The sequence below is a fragment of the Caenorhabditis briggsae genome (assembly GCF_000004555.2).
Source record: "Caenorhabditis briggsae complete genome, chrV, whole genome shotgun sequence".
NCBI lineage: Eukaryota > Metazoa > Nematoda > Chromadorea > Rhabditida > Rhabditidae > Caenorhabditis > Caenorhabditis briggsae.
Genome location: NC_013488.2, coordinates 13223994 through 13242943, shown reverse-complemented (window position 1 = coordinate 13242943; position 18950 = coordinate 13223994). Strand labels below are relative to the sequence as shown.

The following is an 18950-nucleotide window of genomic DNA, read 5'->3' as shown; positions in this document are numbered from 1 at the left end:
ATATGATTTCACAAGCAAAGAGAATGCCGGATATGGACGATTTTCGAACAAACACAGACAATATTTCAACAGCTGTTCATGTTAATTTTATGGTCCATGTCCTTCGGAATAGAGGTCAACTGAAGTTCTAACGAGAGATGGGGCGCTTTCGGCGCATTTGGATTTTTAATGGTATTTCGATTGTTTTCTCCACTTTTGATAATCTTTGAATTCCAATCAGATTCTCTTAACAGCCATTCTGATGGTTTTCAACTTCTTAACAACACAAATTTTATTTAATTTTCTCACAATTCATGGAGAATTTCAACTTTCCCATTTTTGGGGAAAAGTAACAGAAAACATTGACGAAAATCATTCAAAACCAGTGAACATATTCAAATAAGAAATATTTCAGGTTACTGTAGTTGTCGTTGTGGGACCTTCTGCCACGGCCAGCGGCGTTTCTCTTCCACAGCTCCGAGTTTTCAAATGATCTTTTCGATACACTTCCCTGGATCCTTACATGCTTTTCCAGCTAATCAAACTTCAAATACTAAAAAATCCTGAAAAAAAATTGAATCAAACATCCATAACTGATTTTTCTTTGTTATTTCTGCAAGAAACACAGAAATCTGTACATTGGTTATAGTTTCCGCAACTTTCAAAGGTATACTCCTCACTTCTTTTGATGGTCATAAAAAATCCAAGACGGTTCTCCCCGCTGAACCCAGAGATCGTTTTTGCCAGTTTGGAGTTTTTTTTTCAAAGATTTCTTATGCAGAATCATAAGATATGCAAATCATGCGAATATGATGATTTTTGCCATCTTTGTTTTCCCATTATTGCTGAAAATATTGTTTCGTCTTTTTTTTTAAACATTCGAACATGAAGAAATTCAGCAGTTAACTATCCAAACATTTGGTTTCTCCGAAATGGATCTCTTCTACTTTTTTGATAGTACAAAAAAAAGAACGGAATAGGTGAAGTGATAGGATTTCCTGTCTTTCGAAAGTGATCGAGTATTTTCCAAGATCGAGAATTTGTCCTTTTTCCCACACCTTATTGTTTTACAGGGTGGGCCAAACTTATAAAACGGGTATATCTTTAGACATAGGTAACTTGGAAGCACGAAAATTGGTAGAAATATAATTTTTCGTTTGATTAAAATTTACTGAAATTTTCAAAGCGATTCCTCAAGTCTAGGTATTGTTATGGTTGTCTAAAGACGAACAGCGTAATGTTTCTTGTGATTTTCATGAGATGAAGAAAATTTGACCAGCGATAACTCAGCTCAAAAATGATTAAATAATTTGAAACTTGGCCAGTTTACTGATGAGTTATTTGAATTTTCGCAGTCCAAATTGGAGCCCAGTACAGCTCTCTACTCAAATGTTATGCTAATACAAACTTTAGTACGGGTATTTATGCACCACCCTGTATGCTCTTCTTCGACAATTTCTTTTAGTAATAAGCGAATGTCAGCTACAACGAATTGATACAAAAAGATAAAAACTTTTGCTGCTCCTCAAAAAAAACTTTCTTCAATTTCTGATCCTTCTTTCAATCATCTTACCAACTCACTCATTCTAACTACCACCATTCCCTCCACATCCATCCATTTTTTGCACATTTCCCATTTCTCACGAAGCTTACTGAAAGCTTTGTTATAGCTTTAGACTTGACTTTGAATTAAGAAAAACCTAGACCCCTATTCTGATAAATCTGAGAGTCCCTGTACTTCAACAAAAAACACCAGAACACAAAAGATCGAAGAGCAACTTGATGATTCATCCCACTACATGCATTTTCAAACAGTTACACCCAATTTTTAAGGGTCCTCTTTCCAACCAAATGAATAAGACATCACTGGCATCCTCATTTTGTAATTGAACTTCCGATTCGTGTCCAAGTTTGAACAGTTGTCCTCTCTCATCTCATGACTTTGAAATTGATCTGGATATGTTTCTTTTTTTTTGTCTTTGCAAAATTTGAATATTGAAACATAGATGGGTTTCAAAAATACATTTGGCTTGTTCATTCTGACATCTTCGCTATTCCATTGTTTCAGTTTTAATTTTTTCTAATTTCTTCTCATGATCTAGTTGTCCTCTGAGAGATTTGCAACAAGTTTGAACAGCTTGTACAAACTTTTTGCAAACTAGAAACGTTGGCAATGTAAAAGAGCAAAGAGAGAAAGCGGAAGAGATCTCGAACTCTATCAGATTCATTTCATTTTTTGGCAAACGATCTAATAATTTTCAGAGATGATCATGTGGGTTCGGAATGTCAAACGGAAAGTTCATCCGTTTCGGTTTTTTATGGTAAGTCTTTTTGCTTCAAAAAATCGGAAAAAGCTTTCTATTGTAGACAACAATTTGTATTTTATTTGAAAAAATAAAATATTGAAAAATCACAATTTTCGTAGAACTTGTAATACAGTCAATATCTTTAAGACCCCCCTTGATTTTGGGCGCACAAAAAAACTAGAAGAGATATCAAAAAACTGTAAACGCCATTCGATTCACAATTAAAAATAACCTCTAGAGACAAATTTTCATAAGTTTAGCACTATCCCTGTCCGTGTATCATCCAAAAACCCATATGCAAGCGGTCAATAAAGATCCCCCCGGATTTTTCGATGTTCCAGTGATAATTTTCATGAGAAATTTTTTTGTACGTATCAAATACCAGTCAAAAAATCGTTTTTAGATAGTTTTAAATCAAATGACAACGGTTTCTGAAAGTTTCCTGATCAGAAATTGGGTTCTGAAAACTCATCTCACGATTTTTGCTAACTTTGAGAGAATTGTTAGTTTTATGGAAAAATACAGCGTTCTACATACTTCAGGGAACTCGATGAAATTTTATATTTTTATAAAGCTCTTATTTCCTTTTTAATGTTTTGGAAATAAATCAGGCAGAATTCAGATGGGCAAAGATTCTTAAAGTCGGAGCTGGGCAGTTTAATGAGTTTTGGGGCTAACATTGAGAAGATTTTTGGGAAAGTTCGGTCAATTATGATTAGTCAAGTAATTTAATAACAACAAAGAGAATGAGAGCTTTCTAAAAGTATAAAATTTTATCGAGTTCCAGAAAGTAGAACGCTGTATTTTTCCATAAAACCAAAAATTCTCTCAAAGATAGCAAAAATCGTGAAATGCTTGCATAATATGCATATTATGGGTTTTTTGGATGGTACACGGACAGGGATAGTGCTAAACTTATGAAAATTTGTCTCTAGAGGTTATTTTTAATTTTGAATCGAATGACGTTTACAGTTTTTTGATATCTCTTCTAGTTTTTTTTGTGCGCCCAAAATCAAGGGGGGTCTTAAAGATATTGACCGCACTGTAGAAGGGTCTCCTGACTTAAGTTTAAGCGCATATATCTCGGTTTCTATAAAAGATATCAATAAGTTGTAAACTGATAAAATGTTTGTGATAATATAATAAAAATTTTGTAGGTTGACTACTTTTTTATTTTTCATATAGGAATCGAGATATATGGGGTCCAACCTGATAGTAAAAGTCGCCTCCTATAAAACTTGTGATAGAAGGGCGCCCACAAGTTTGAGCTCAATTATCTCAATTCCTATGCAAGATATCAAAAATGTGTCAACTGGCAAAGCATTTCTGATATTATGATAAACATTTTATCAATTAGCAACTTTTTGATATGTACCGGGAATTGTCTCAAAGTTAAAAGTTATGGAACTCTTCTTTTACAGGTTTACGGTAACCAAAATAGCATAAAAAACTTTCTGTATCTAAATACTTAAAGGTGGGGGGACAGGAGATTTTTCGTAGTTTTTTTGTAGCTAGAGTATGCATTCTACCGTCACGGTTTACAACGTTAAATGTCACTCTGCGTACAGCTGTCGTCCTCGCCTTTATGTATGCAAACGGGCGTGCGCTTTCTCTTTGCCCGCGTGGCTCAGTCGGTAGCGGCGCCGCACCCTCAATCATCGCCCTCACAAGTTCAACTCCTCGAGGGGCATCTTTGAACGGAATTTCGAGAACATTATTTTTTTCATGTCCCCCCACCTTTAAAGTTTCTCTCACAACTTTTATAAATTTCAGATTGGTTTTGCATTTCTTGCCGCTTTCCTTTTTACCACCAACATTCGAACTGTTAATCAATTCATTCCAATCGACAGCATGAACAGAGCATCCAGATTTTTATCCGAGAGAAAAGAGTTGGTTTTTTTAATTTAAATTTTTATTGATCAATAAGAATTTCAGAGAATCTGCAATAGATAAACTATTGAACATGAATGTTTTCGGAGACGATGATGACGAACCGAAGTCTGAAATGGAATTGAATCCCCTTCTCACATATCACCCATTCAATAACACTTGCAAATTTCCAGTTCCCAATATTTATGCGGAGGATATTATGGTATAAATATAGATTACTGTACTTTTATCACCATTGATTTTCAGCCATTCCACTTGTCTGAAAGAATGCGAACATTGAAATGTGAAGTCAAAGTGAAAGATTATGCGTCGATGGATACTGAAGGATACATTTATGCTCATCCACATTTTGTTGACTGGCCAAGAATCGAGAGAGATATTGAATGCAAAGTGGATATAATTGAAGGAGGATTGAGACAAGAAAAACGGAATATGACCAAGAATGATATAATTGTGAAGAAAACTATTGATGTTGGTTTACATTAAGAGATGTTGGGAAGTTAATTTTGAAAACAAAGTTCAGATTCCTTCAAACGAGAGATTGTTCGTGAATGCCGATGCATTCATTGTTCATTGCTATAATACTTCAAAGAAAGCTGTGAACCCAGAAGTTCCAATTTGGAAGAAGCCATTCCCTGGAATGAAGGATAAGAATCTTCCGGAAGATGAGGTGAGCACCAGAATATAGTCTTTGATTTTTTGGCCAGCTTGGAGTTTAAAGGGGGACTCTGACCAGAATTTAAAAAATGAGTAAATTAAAATGTTTGAAAAATCATGTAATTTCCAGATGTTAGAAAAAAATTCGAAAAAAATCCGAAATCCCCGAAATCCCCGAAAAAAACGTTGAAAAAAAGGTGACGAATAGGGACGAGAATTTGAGTTTCTCACTGCGCGGAAATTCAAATTCTCGTCCCTGTTCACCACCTTCTTAAGCGAAACTTTTCCGTTCAATGTGGTTTTCGTTGATTTCGGAATGAAAATTTTCCATTGTATCAGTAAAATCATGACTTTTCGAACATGTTTTAAATGAAAATTTGGTAGGAGTCTCTTTTGAATGACACCAATTTTTTGTAGGTTCTCCGAGTCAAAGATCTGTACTCATACAGTGATTACGGTAACAAGTTGAGAGACCAAGTAGCAAAAACAGTCGACAGATACTCTGTTGATATTCTTGGGTAATTCGCCGACTCTCATTTTCTTTTAATCACCCAACATTCTACAGATTCGACTCAACCGCTCGTACCATGTTCTTGCGACACATGCCTCGAACCGTTGAAGTGATGGCAAAACTAGACTATCATTACCTTTATGGTTATACAAAAGTGGCTGATAACTCCATGGTAAACCTTGCTCCGATTCTGGTCGGTGATATGGAAGAAGCGCTGAAAAAACCGAAATTCGACGCATCTGGAGACATCAATATCAATTGGATTCTTCCGACGGAAGATAGAATGGATCCAACGAAATTGAATTTTCTATGGAAGATCATGAAAGAAAGTTAGTTTGACATTATATCGCTCGATTTTGAAAATGTTTAATTGATTCAGAATATGGATGTCAAAGTTTGTTCAACGAGGACATTTCGGGAAAATCTTTGGGACTGTTCAACTATCCACCAACTGAATTCCAGCCAGGTCAGCTAAACACCGCTTCAATTTTTCAGACTGTTATTTTTCAGGATTCACTGAGAATCCAGCCGACCACTATTACCGGGTCTATTATCTCGCAGTGTACGAGAAGTGGAGGTATGAGGCTTGCAGAGATGGAGAACAATTACAAAATGAGTTTATCAACATTTGGAGGCGATTTGCTCATCGATACAGGGATATTTGTCATTTTGGATTCACTTTTGTTACAACGTAATTTTCCATTTCCTTTATTCTATTCCTGAAAACTCTTGATTCAGATTAACCCATGAAGCTGGACTTGTTATGGAAGTCCTAGATGAGAAATTAGCAGCCAGATTAAGTGAAATGCATCTGGAAGGCGATCTGGATAATACGTTCTCCATAATAATGGGAGATCATGGGAACAGAATTGGAGCGGTTCAGAGAAGGTATCATGGAAGAATTGAAGAGAGGATGCCTTTGATGGCAGTTAGATTTCCCAATGGTTTCAAGGAAAAGTATCCAGAAGAATATAATAATTTTTTAGACAACAAATTCAAGTTGACAAGGTTAGACCTAGTCCTTGAAACGGCATAATATTAGTTCTTCCAGTAATTTTGATGTACATAAAATGCTGCATGATATTGTCCACATGAGGCTAGGTGAGAACAAAGGAAAAGCAGATGAGGGAAGAGGGATTAGTCTTTTTGATGTAATCCCCAATACAAGAATGTGCCCTGATGTCACCGTTGCTGAGAACTTCTGTATGTGTATGATCGACGTGGCAAATGTGACGAATCCTCTACCAAATACAACAAAAAAGAAGACGGTCGAGCAGAAAAAGGTAAGAGAAGAAAACAAAAACATTTGACCCAGGCAGGGATCGAACCTGCAATCTTCTGATTAGAAGTCAGACGCCTTATCCATTAGGCCACAAGGCCACGTTTCGTCATGATGGTAGAGGGTCAAGATGAATGCGGCGGGCAAAACGGAGAAGAGAGCGCAGACTACGAGAAACATTGGACTTCTTGCAGGATCAATTTGATACACTGAAAAGCTGGCTGAAAACGGAGAAGCTGGATGATTGCATAGATGTTAATAGTTTGGAAACCGGCAATGATTTCAAAGAGATGGCGATCAATCCGTACAGTCGATTTGGTCTCCGCACGAAAAAGAACGCAACGGCTATAGAAATGATGCAGGAAAAGCATAAGAAGAACTCAGAACTGAATGTAGGTTATAGATTTTAAAAATTATTTTGTTTTTCAAAAAAGAGGTCGCTAATTCAAAAAAAGTAGCTCTTGCTATGTATTAGTGTAAAGTTACGTGAATATTTTCTCTCGTTCTCTAACAAAAAGAAACGTTACGTACGCTCTTTCTCTATGTCATCTAGTTCTTCATTACATCGTGTCCTCGGTAGTATAGTGGTGAGTATCCGCGTCTGTCACATGCGAGACCCGGGTTCAATTCCCGGCCGGGGAGAATCTTTTTCATATTTTTAATTTAATGATTTATCTTTTTCAGTATCTCAACTTCGAGTTCACAGTCAGTGGTTCCTACAAGAACTCGGATCCATTGAGCATGCTCGTGCGAACGGAATTGTTTGTCGAGAAGAACACAAGTCAGCTAATCTTTGAACCAATGATTCAGGAAACGCCCGCATTTTGTCGTTTTGTATCCATTTTTGATGTATGCCAGTGTCTTCGTCTGCGACTTTCATCCTAGGAATTCCCTGAAGACAAGTGATGCCTTTTTCGTCACTTTTTCCTTCCGTTTTTCTAATTTCTGTGTGCTGCACGGGTTATATTCTTTTATTCCCCATTTCTCCCTATCTGTTGTTCCATTTTTTGTTGTTTTTACATTTATTGTTCTATCAATATTCATGAAATAAAAATTCGGGTTAATGTGAAAAAAAAATAATAAAAATTTTAGCTTAAATTTTAAGGAATTCTGACAAGACAATAAAAAATTAAGGCAAGGGGTGGGGGGAAGGACGAAAAAGGTGGAATGGGTTTCATGGAAACTGCGTGGAGGTTCAAGAAAAAAACCTATTTGTACTGCTGATAAAGAACAAAAAAGAAGGAGCAATTCCTATAGAAGCAGAAGAAGGATATAAAGAGAACTATGGGTTATTTGATGATCACGAAAGCCAGAATAGCAGTGAAGAATGAAGCGAGCAGACTGAGTCGAGATGTCTCGTTGCAGAATTCTTTTCCAGTGCAGAAGAATGATTCTCCTGGAAAAGATAATTCAAAAATGAGCATTTTGAAGATGAGAGGACATGGAAAATATTACTTTCTCGAAAATTCCTTCATAAACTTTTACAATGGATTTTAGGCAACTTTGATCATTTTCAGAAGTCTAGAGCTTAGCTGTCAAGTTTCCGATCATTTTGAAAACTTTGGAGAGAACATAAATATAAAACAGACCTAGACAGACCTCTTATAAAACAGACCTAGATGAAAAACTTTCACATAATTTTTTGAAAATTCTGTGATTTTGAGCTACAGTGCTGGCCAGAAACATTTCGAAAACCGTGGTTTTTCAGTAGACTTTGACCATTTTCAAGATTCTGGAGCTCGGCTGTCAAGTTTCCGATCAGCTTGAATATTTTGGAAGGTGTAAAACAGACCTAGATTGAAAACTTTGCATTCACAGAATTTTTTGGAAATTCCTTGATTCTAAGCTATTTGCCGATTTCTGGAAAACATCATAGCTGAAAAATAGAATTTTTAAAAAAATCTGTGAATGTTAAGTTTTTAGTTTTGGTCTGTCTAGGACCCTCCAAAGTTTTCAAGTCAAGTTCGGAAACTTGACAGCCGAGTTTCAGACTTCTGAAAATGGTGACAATGGCAGAAAATCAACTGAAAATATTTTCGTATAGGCCCAAAAAACTCTGAAAAATCTCCAGTCCCCTTTGAAATTAAAACATTTTTGTGTCTTAAAAGTTCAAAACTAGAACATGAGTTATCCCATTTTATGTGACTTATTATGTTTTCTTCTTTTTCCATATCTCTCTTTTTCAAAAAGCGCGTCCCATATTTTTCCCCTATCTCTTCGTTCCTTCTCCTCTCACCTTTGACTTTCTCCTTGTTGGCCCAATAGAGTGGCACGTTGAGCTCTCGCACCTTCATCGATGCATCCTCTTCTCTGTTATTCACACATCCTTTCACGATTACATTATGTTCTAAAATCATCATCATGAATATGTATGGCTGGATGGATGGATAATATGGGAACCGGAAACAAACTCACTAATATCTTCTAATTTGAAGCATGCTCCTTTGCAACAAGTCAGTCCAGATTGGCAATTTTCCATATCGCGACCCATGCAGGAATAGCACGAGATCTCGCCTTTTGTTGAGCAATTTGTCGCGGTCAAGGCTTCTGAAAATTGGAATTGGTTAACGATTTTTGATCTACAGAATTAATTGAATGCTAGGATGATAAGAGGCCAACCCATCCGACCGATAGCCGGCCGAGACCAATCGGTCAGAAAATACACTATTCAGATATGAATTTGATAAAGCCTGAGACTTTTCAAAGACTCACCTGAGAAGCAGAATGCTGCCAACACACCCAGTAGATACAATCGCATGGTTCTTTCGTTGTTCCTAAAAAATTAACCCACTATCAGTTTCAAATATCTAAAAAAAAAGAAGAGCCATAAATATAATTGGTGCATTAAAGATAAACAAAAAGAAAACTTGGTGGAAGGAGAAGAAATGAAAATGGGGGACAAAACGAAAAACGACATGACGACGTATGGCGATCGATGATGAAGTGTGCTCTCTTCTCGGCATGTGCGGGCCGAGTGAGGAAGGAGAGAGCTCCTCTGCCTCTTCTTCTTCTTCTGCCAGCTTTTCGGGAAAAAAGAGCATGTTGTCCAAACGGGTCCCGCCCCAATACTTCTTCTTCTTCTCCTTCTAGCCTCTTCTTCTTCTTCTTTTCCTTGTCTTCCGTTTTCTTCGTCGTCACTGAGTTCGAGTTCATTACCCGATTTTGGTATGAGAGACCACGAAAGTTTTGGAGGACAAAAAGAAGAAGAAGAAAAGGAAAAAGTTGGAGTTGACCAGGGTTTTGGAAATGTTTCTTTTCGGCGGAAGGTATGGAGGGAAAGAGGAGAAGAGAAGAAGAATATTTTTTTGGTGAAACTCAATCCGAGGTTTCGGTTTCAAAGGAAGGTGGCAAAATTCGAGGTGAAAAAAAAGGAAAAAAGATGCCAAGACAAAGATAAAGACTGAAGATGATAATAGGCTCAGAAAATTTCATGCATGGGGGAATAATTGGATTTTCGTGACATTCAATTTTTGGATTCTGGAGGTAAAACTGGAGCAGAACGTTGTACTGGGCTTAAATTTTTTAAAGCCAAATTTCAAATTTTTTGATCAATTTTGAGCTGAGTTTTCACTTGTCAAAGTTGCTTCATCTCATGAAAAAAAACTGTGGGCAAGGAAAAACAAGCTATTATTTTTTTGGGCAATCATAGGAACACCTTGACATGAGGAATCGCTTTGAAAACTTCAGTAGTTTGAAATCAAACAAAAATTATATCTCTACCAATTTTCATGCTTCCAAGACACTTATGTCTAAGGATACACTCGTTTTTATCAGCCCGGGTGATTCTGCGCCACCCTGTACAAAAACCCCAAAAAATGCTTTCAGCCAAAAATTTGTTGATTGTTATGAACCCCGTTGTCACGGTGACAGACTTTGTAGACATAATTAAAATACAAAAATAGGTGAACATAAGAAATCAAAAGCGTTATTCCAATGAAATCTTATGGGCTGAACTCGACGGAAGGTTCTTGCGACGGACCATTCCATATCCCTGTAACCATTCACTGCTTGGCGCCGCCGTCTGTGGTGTTGGTCCACTCGACAGTGGTCGTTGTTGGTGTCCTGGAAAATAGAATTTTAAAATCCGAAAAAGCTATAAGATTCAAGACATACATCCTGTCCAAAAGTGAAGTCATCACAGGTCACAGCCAAGAGCACTTCGTTTGGGTCAATTATCTCGATTCCTTTGAAATATGCCAACATGTGGTCAACTGACATAAATACTGATGATATTATGATGAGCAATTTATCAGTTGACAAATGTTTGATATATTTCACAGCAATCGAGTTAATTGAGCTCAAAGTTGACGATTCGGGTGGGCTTCGATTAGATGAAACACGGTGAATTTTTTGCGTTTTTTCTCAAGCATTTGGTGCTCATAGACTCTTGATCTTTCAAGAAATGCCCTTTGTTTCCGTCCTTCGAAATTTAACTACCTGGTTTATATGTCAAATGGCCCTGATCTTCGCTTCTTTTGCAGAAAAACTCATTTGCAACCCCATTGTTCTTTTAAAAAAATACCCGTTTTCTTATCAGATTCTCAAAAACCACTGTTCTCTGAAAAACCATCTGAAAATGACATGTCGCCTTCCCTTTGCCTCTAAATAATAGTCTTGTTGTGTATGTTCCAAGCTGCTGAAAAAAACCTTTTCATCATTATCTCAAATCCAATTGTGTAACAACCTTCTGTCTCCTTTTCTTCTTTTCCCATTCCTTTTTCAAGTACTTTCACTCATCGCTCCTTCTTACTTTGCCATCTCCTCTGTCTGCTTTCATTCTAATTTGTATATGATGTTATCAGCAGAGAATCCCCGTGTCAGAAAGAATTCAAGAAAAGAAGTATAGGGTACACTGAACGGCATGTTTCACCAGAACATTTTTTCATTGTAATTCACTGATAGTTTTATATGTTTTTGATTATCATTCATTTGTAGCAGTGTAAGAAACATCATGAACTCTGATCTCATTAGAAAACGCTAGGTTGATTACCCATATGGGTTCATTGCCAATCCAGTTTCATATTTCTAGACACGGCAGCTTAATATGGTGAAAGGGTACTGATCCGAAAAAACAGCTTGGAGTGAAATAAACATTTTGATGATGTCAAGAATCTTGATGACTTTGATGACTTACACTCATGGAATGGATAGAAACCCTTACAATTAGCGGCGGGAAAATTTTCAGATTCTTCTTTCTTCTAGATCGGTGTTGATGCCCAAGTAAGTCTCACTATTTTCAGAGCACCAACAGTCAAAATTGAGAACAAGAATTTTTGGGACTATCGCAAATTCTATCATCCGTTTTTCAACACTCCGTAAACATTCTAATACATTCTAATAGAACACCCCCAACTCATTAACTTTGAGCTTATGCATCTCATTTCCTGTAAGAGATATGGAAACGTAGTCAACGTACAAAATGTTTGTCTTAATATCTAAAATATCTTTTCAGTTGACCACCGTTCGATATCTTTCACAGGACCCGAGATAATTTAGCACAATGGATGACGGTTTAGGTGGGCTTATATTACAGGAAATACAGTATTTACAGTTTTCCATGTGGCACATCTACCGTACTCCCTCTGTGAACCCAAACCGTCCACTTGACCTCAATTATCTCGATTTCTGAGGAAGGTATAAAATTTTGGTCAACTGATTAAATGTTGGTGATATTATGGTAAATAATTTATTAATTGACAAAATTTTGATATCTTTCACAGGGATCGAGATAATTTCAAAATTGAATGTCAGGAGGCTTTTCTATTTGAAGTTTTTACCGTATCTTGATAAGCTTTCAGAACGACCCAAAATTACTAGCATTTTTTTAGATTTTCCAGCTTTTCGCAGGTTTCTACAGTAGCTGATGTGTGTTTTTTTTCAGATTTTGAGACCACATTCAACAAAAAAATAATAAAACAAAAGTATTCTTTATTTACACATATCAAAATCTGTTTCTGAGAATATACAACAACGCTTCTTTCTCTTAAACTACTAAACGGTGATTCAGAGTTCCCTTTCGATTTGGCGAATCTTGGCCTTGACCTCCTCCTTCAGAATGAACGAATCCTTTTGGATCTCCTTCGAAGGAACAGTTGGAATAATCTTCTCCTGCTCGACATCTTCGGGAGTGGCGTACGCTAGAATGAATCTGCAAAAAAGAAACATCAGAACTCGAATAATTTATTTATGAGAACGCACCTTCCCTCGATTTCAACTTTGCAAACTAAATCCTTCTTGAAATGAATCTTTTGCGAAAAGTCTTCATAAGAGACGATAGTTTCGAATTGGGTATCGAAAATCTTCTCCGAGTGTTTTTGCAATTTAATTGCAAATCTGTGAACATTGCAGAGGTTGGTGGCGACTCGAACCTCTTCGAACGAAGTTGTCATCAGCTCATTGAGCATCAGATTGCAGCAAACGTATCCAGATGGATTGTAGAAGCAAGATGGAAGTGGGAAAGTATTGTTACCTCCTTCACCACGACGTCCATAATAGTACTGTCCGACAAAGGTCTCGTCGTATTGCTGAGAATTTTAAAAAGTTAGTGAACCTTAAAAACCATGCATTATGTTACTGGAGTCTCAACAGCCTCCTCATAGCCTTGCGTTACCTCTGTTGTAGTAGTTGGGGCGGCAGTAGTGGTAGTTGGTCTGAAAACTAATATTGAAGAAGGGGGTGAAAGGTGGATAGGCACCTTGGAGTGGTTGTGGTCCTTCTGCGTGTGGTTCTTGGTGGAGTTGGTCTCGGTGTTGTAGTAGTTGGCCTTGGAGTTGTCGTTGGTCTTGGTGTAGTTGTTGCCTGTGTAGTTGTAGTTCTTCTAGTGGTTCTAGGTGGTGGAGAAGGTGGTAATGGTGCTCTTGTGGTTGGTCTTGGTGTTGTTGTTCTTGGTGTGGTTCTTGGTGTGGTTCGTGGAGTGGTTCTTGGTGTAGTGGTCGGTGCCGGTGTGGTTGGAGCAGGAGTGGTGGTGGTTGGAGCAGCGGTGGTAGTGGTTATTCTTTTCGTCTAAACGTGCAAAAACTTAAACCTACAGGTGGATCTGAAAGTCTGCTTACGGTAGCTCTTCTAGTTGTTGGACGAGGAGTGGTTGTGGTTGGCTCAATGTAAGCGGCAGCAGTTGGGGCTGGTCTTGGAGGAGCTGGACGTCTGGTAGTTGGAACAACGTACGGACGGGTTCTTGGTGGTTGTGGTCTTGGTTGTGGTCTAGCTGTTGTTGGCTCCACATATGGTGCTGGGCGGACTGGAGTTGGCTCAATGTAAGGAGCTGGACGAGCTGGAACTGGCTTCTCAATGTATGGCTGAGGAGTTGCTGGTCTCTCAGAGTAAGGTCTCTCAGAATATCCTTGTGTTACTGGAGGTCTTTCCGAATAAGTTTGAGGAACTGGTGGTCTTTCAGAGTATCCTTGAGGGGCTGGTGGTCTTTCCGAATATTTTGGGGCAACTGGACCAGGAGTTATACGACTCTGGAAGAAGTGAATTAAATTATGGGGTAGTCAAATTATTGTGATTTTTTGATTCTGGTGTGATCATTGTCACATGCATACATTCAAGTAGTTGGAATCTTCAATTTCATCTCCATAAGCCGCTTGTGGTCGTTCAGTGTAAAACGGGCGACTTGGTGCTGGGGTTGACTGAAAAGGCAGTGTTAGTAGAGGTGCATTCCATATCAGGAACTCACCTGAATATAAACAGGACGAACTGGACGAACTGGTTGTGGACGGAGGTCAAATCTTGGATATTGAATGTATTGTTGTGGTTGTTGTGGTCTGAACTTTTGTTGAGATACATATTGTGGTTGTCCTTGATGTTGGAATTGTGGTTGGAACTGTTGTTGTTGTTGAGGGATCACATATTGACGGAAGACTGGAGCCGGACGGAATGGATACTGTCTCACTACTGCTGGATTTGGCTTAAAACAAACACTTCATATTCCTAATAACGCTGATCTGGATCTACCTGAGCAATATAGACATTTCCAGCTGGTCGGAACTGTTGAATTGGCTGTTGAGGTGGTACTTGGAATGTCGGATGACGGATGTATCCTGCGTGATTATTATTTCTTTTCGGACGATCTTCTCTCAATGGGTCATAGATATTGGGTAGCTCGATTTGAAACTGGTTTGGTTTAATCGCGCGCACAGGCTCTCCCGAACCGAAACGAATAATTTCAGGTTGAGCATTATTTGGTTGGACTTGAGTTGAGAAGTCTGTAAATTTCTTAAACTAATCCGGGAACCGCGCTACTGTAACCTTACAGTAAAGACACAACTACCGTAAAACCTGTAATAGAAGGATCCCCTAACTATTGACTTTGAGTCAGTTTTTCTCGGTCCTGAGCTCAATATTGACAGTGTTGGGGCCGTTCTATTACAGGTTTTACGCTATATTCTTTCAAACTTTGTTCTCTGAATTAAGCATTTCAAATATTTCAAATATTGAGGCAAGTGTGAATCTACAGGACCATTAGAAACAATTAAAACAAAAGTGGATTACCTTGTTGTCCATAAATCGATGCAGTAAATGTCAACAACGCTACAAGAGCGTACCGAATCGGCGACATCGTGATCCGAGTTGTGATTGACTGATGACTACCTCGATTACCTGTGTCTTTCGACGCAAAAAGCGTAAAAAGAAGAAGCTGGGTTTGATCCCGCCCCGATGAACTTGAATAGAGATCGGAAGAGATAGTGACGAAGTCGCGGAGAAGAAGCCGAATTCATTGTATTGCGCAATCAGTTGGTTGGAAACGTAGAAAAGGGCGGAGAAGATGATGACGATAACGACGAGAACATTTTGAGGTGAAGCTTGAGAAGGAAAGTGTTCAGGGGAGAAAAAAAGAAGCTTACTGACTTCAGACAATTTGTTACACATTAGTGGAATGATGGCTGATATACGGACGTACTTTATATATTTACGATGGGAAAAATGTATTTATTTGAAAAAAACTGAAGGTTTTGTCTAGATTCTTTCGTCACAAGTTTGGTAAACATGTCCTCGGTGCAGAGGCTTTGTGAAAAAAAGTTATGACTAGGAATATCTGTCTAGAAGAAAACATTGTTTAAGTTTTTCAGAGTAATACAGAAGAAATTGTGATCAGAACTTCCGTGCTGTCAAGGTTCGTTTGAGACATGACGGATAACACAGCTAGCGATGAAGCTAAAGATAGTGAGAACTTGGAGAAAAGAAGAAACTGTGTGTATTGGTGTTCTATTATTACAATATTTATGATTTTCAGGTTCTGAAAATTCCTTTTTAGATCTTTTCCACTACATTCCGGTGAACGCAAAATTTTCGAATTTTAAACTCGCGCGCTTTGAAAAACTGCGAGCGCGCCCCTCTGCACAATTTTTGTCTGCGTCTCCTCTTACGACTTGCACTTTTCAGCGAATTTTCAGATTCTTTTCTCGTGCTTCCTCGTTCTTTATTATTTTGCTCTTCTTTTTTTTTATATTCAGCCGAAATTATTTTTTCCCTCGATCTTTTTCGTAAAGAGAAGAGCAATAGAAAATAGATAGATAGGTCAGCGCCGAAAACAAAATAATTTCCTTCATGCCAATAAAGTTTCTCTTGTTCTTGATTTTAATGCTCCAATTGTTAAAGATTCTTGTGCGTTGAATTCCGATTTCCGTTGCTTGTCTCAGACTGAATCACTAACTATTGCCGAATTCGAAAAACAATCCTCTCTTCTCTCTGAATTTTGAATGAACTATTTCTCGGACCGTTTCATAAAGTTTGTCTTGTTTCCGTCGTATTCTCATGGCTCTGATAGAAGGAAAAAACAAAGTTTCTCTCTGTTGTTTGGTTTTCTGTTCATTTTCTGTTCCCCCACCCTCCATTTCCTGTTGAAATCGGTCGCAGGTTAAGTCACAAACTTGTGATCCGTTTTCTCTCGCGTATTTCTCAATTTATTCCATATATCCGAGAATAGCAATAAGCGGGTGGCACGTGTCCTCAAGGACTTCCGAAAATGGCATCGTAGAGAACCAACTCGAGAACCAATGATCGCTACAACTAGTGATAAATGCAGTTTCAGATATTTTTCGAAAATAAAATAGTGTAAGCAGCAATTGTTCTTCTTACTTTATTAGTTTCACTCTTCGGTCAATCACCACCTTGTGCCCAGTGGCTGTTCATTTCCTCTGCCTAGTAGTTTACACACCGAAGCATTCTCAAGCTTTTGTTATCAATTTCCGGGAAGCAGCCCCTGTCGCTGTCCTATAAACTCAGCTGATCTTTCTTCAAGTTCGTTTTGTGTCATTTCCAGCCATTTGGCCTCCTCTGTGTCTCGTTTGTCGCTGTCCAGAACCATCCTGCTAATGATATTTCGTATGTTAGAGAGAGGGTGGTCACACAGAAGCGAAAAGAGACCCCAACTTCCATTGGCGCTACACGGCGGCTAATCCCTCAAACACATTGGGTGAATACTGAAGCAGAATGCCTTCTTCTTCTTCTTCTCCTTTTTCAACCACGACGACCCGTTCGACAACTCATTGTGTGTTGCAAGTATCCGAGAGTCTCGCGAAGAGCAATGTCCTTATTCTGCGTCTCCCCCACTTCTTCATTCCTTTCTGTTACATACTCGAGTCCCGTTTTTCCCCTATTGCCTCTCCTTTTTCGCGCCTCCTTCACAAAACGCCCCTGCTATGTCATCGTCCTGCTATGTCACTGCTATGTCATCGTCATGCTCCCCGAAGAAGGTCCTCTGTCATCTGTTGAAGCTGTCAAGACAATTGTCTATTTATTGCATCTGATGAGTGGGATGGAGCTACTGCTCCTTTTTTTTTCTCTTTTCACCTACTTGTTCTTCATTCCATTCCTTTTCTGCATTCGCGACACGGCATGTTTTATTTCCAGCAAAAAAATATTTTTGTAAACGAGGTCATTAATTCTCAGAACAAAACTGGTAGTGTTCCCTCTCGAGGTGTGCACGAACGTAGATAATACTTCCTTGTCTGACGGATTGTTACTTCACAACCTACAGAAAACAAGTATTTTTGTAGAGTTTTGTGAACTTTATCAGTTTCAAAGAACTTCAGAGAGTTAACAATAACCGGGTTATCAGCATTTTTATTATTCGTTTGCAACCGGAATTTTGTTTCCTGGTTCATTAACGTCTTGCTTGGTAAAAGCTGCATAATTCTTCAATTATCTTCGTTCTTTGAAAATTGTTAAAAAAAAGTAATTTTCTTTCCAAATTTTCTTCTGTTCTGCTGTTTTCTAATTAGCTTATTAGTCACCGAGAGCAAACATTCGAACCGAGACGTTCTCTCTCCCTTTTTCCCTCTTATCACCGTTCTTCTACCTTCTCTATTTCTAGTTTTGTTATCAGTATTCCAATGGCAAATCGGTGGTGGCCATCGAGACGGAGTGGCTGCAGCTCCTGTTCGTTCTGATTTGTAGTGTAACTCGTGCCACGATAATAGTTAGGATTCGAAACGAATCTCGGTAAATTCTTCTTCTTCTTCTTCTTCTTCTTCTTCTTTTGTTGACACTATTTTAGAACGCACGTCATTTCTCGTCTTCTATTCATTCCGATTCCGGCTTGAAATGAGCTCTCGAAGACATCTAATTAAATACAGTGACCCGTTTAGCCTCAACCAACGTCATTTGGTTCTGAAATCTACGACCAAAGATGCCGGAGAAGGTATTTAAGATTTATTTGGACCTAAATCAACCCGGATCTTTTTCCTACTTGTGCCCATGGCCCAACAACGGAAACCCAACATTTCCGTCGTTGAATCTCTTTTTGGTGCCCACACTGACATGTATAACAACAAAAAAAAAAATTTTCTTTTGCAAGATGTCTCTTTTCCAATCAAATTCTACCAGTCCTATATATCAGTAAGTTCGATCTTCCGAATGGAGGATGATTGATGCGTCTTCCTGTCAGTTCGAATTCCCTAGATGCGTTTGACGGAAGAACATTGGATCACCGACACGCACGCAAACTTCTCACGTAGTTTCCTAAGCTCTGCGATCAGCCCATGTGTGCTCGGACCTACCTGAAATATGATATTGGCTATTGCTTTCTACTTGTATGTAGCTATTGGCAATTTTTTCGCTATTCTAAATTTCATAAGATTCTGAAAGGCTCTCTCATCTTTGCTTTCTCTCAACGCAAAAGGCAAATCCAAAACGGAAGGAGCCCCATATTTGAAAATAATGCAAAGTGATATTTTACTCAACAAAAACAACCCATGCCCGGCAACATGATGACCGAATATTGTTCTTCTTTCTACTCATATATTGTTCTTCTTCCTACTTTCCCACGAGAATTCGAAAATTGAATTCGGTACGGTTGGGCGGGTCAGACCTTTCCAGGTCTATTATC

The 18950-nt window shown here is 38.3% G+C and overlaps 3 protein-coding genes and 2 non-coding genes across 5 annotated transcripts; 2 read left to right on the top strand and 3 right to left on the bottom strand.

Annotated features, from left to right (window-relative positions):
- Nucleotides 1-2243: 2243 nt before the first annotated feature.
- On the top strand, nt 2244-7507 carry CBG19234 (the record flags this gene model as incomplete). Its single annotated transcript, XM_002637465.1, has 13 exons — nt 2244-2300; nt 4059-4174; nt 4221-4377; nt 4422-4646; nt 4699-4845; nt 5250-5350; nt 5398-5672; nt 5723-5809; nt 5854-6034; nt 6082-6351; nt 6395-6626; nt 6817-7014; nt 7307-7507. 13 exons carry the CDS (start codon nt 2244-2246, stop codon nt 7505-7507), a joined length of 2247 nt encoding a protein of 748 aa, XP_002637511.1.
- On the bottom strand, nt 6651-6723 carry CBG28241. The gene has a single exon. It is a non-coding gene (tRNA).
- CBG28279 lies at nt 7193-7264 on the top strand. The gene has a single exon. It is a non-coding gene (tRNA).
- A 404-nt stretch (nt 7508-7911) lies between the features above and the next one.
- CBG19233 lies at nt 7912-9380 on the bottom strand (the record flags this gene model as incomplete). The annotated part of the gene is made up of 4 exons (XM_002637464.2): nt 7912-8018; nt 8859-8969; nt 9038-9169; nt 9335-9380. 4 exons carry the CDS (start codon nt 9378-9380, stop codon nt 7912-7914), a joined length of 396 nt encoding a protein of 131 aa, XP_002637510.2.
- Nucleotides 9381-12625: 3245 nt separating this feature from the next.
- Cbr-grd-6 lies at nt 12626-15179 on the bottom strand (the record flags this gene model as incomplete). The annotated part of the gene is made up of 9 exons (XM_002637463.1): nt 12626-12770; nt 12821-13146; nt 13197-13272; nt 13317-13624; nt 13651-14082; nt 14164-14250; nt 14298-14528; nt 14576-14826; nt 15113-15179. 9 exons carry the CDS (start codon nt 15177-15179, stop codon nt 12626-12628), a joined length of 1923 nt encoding a protein of 640 aa, XP_002637509.1.
- Between the last annotated feature and the right edge of the window lie 3771 nt (nt 15180-18950).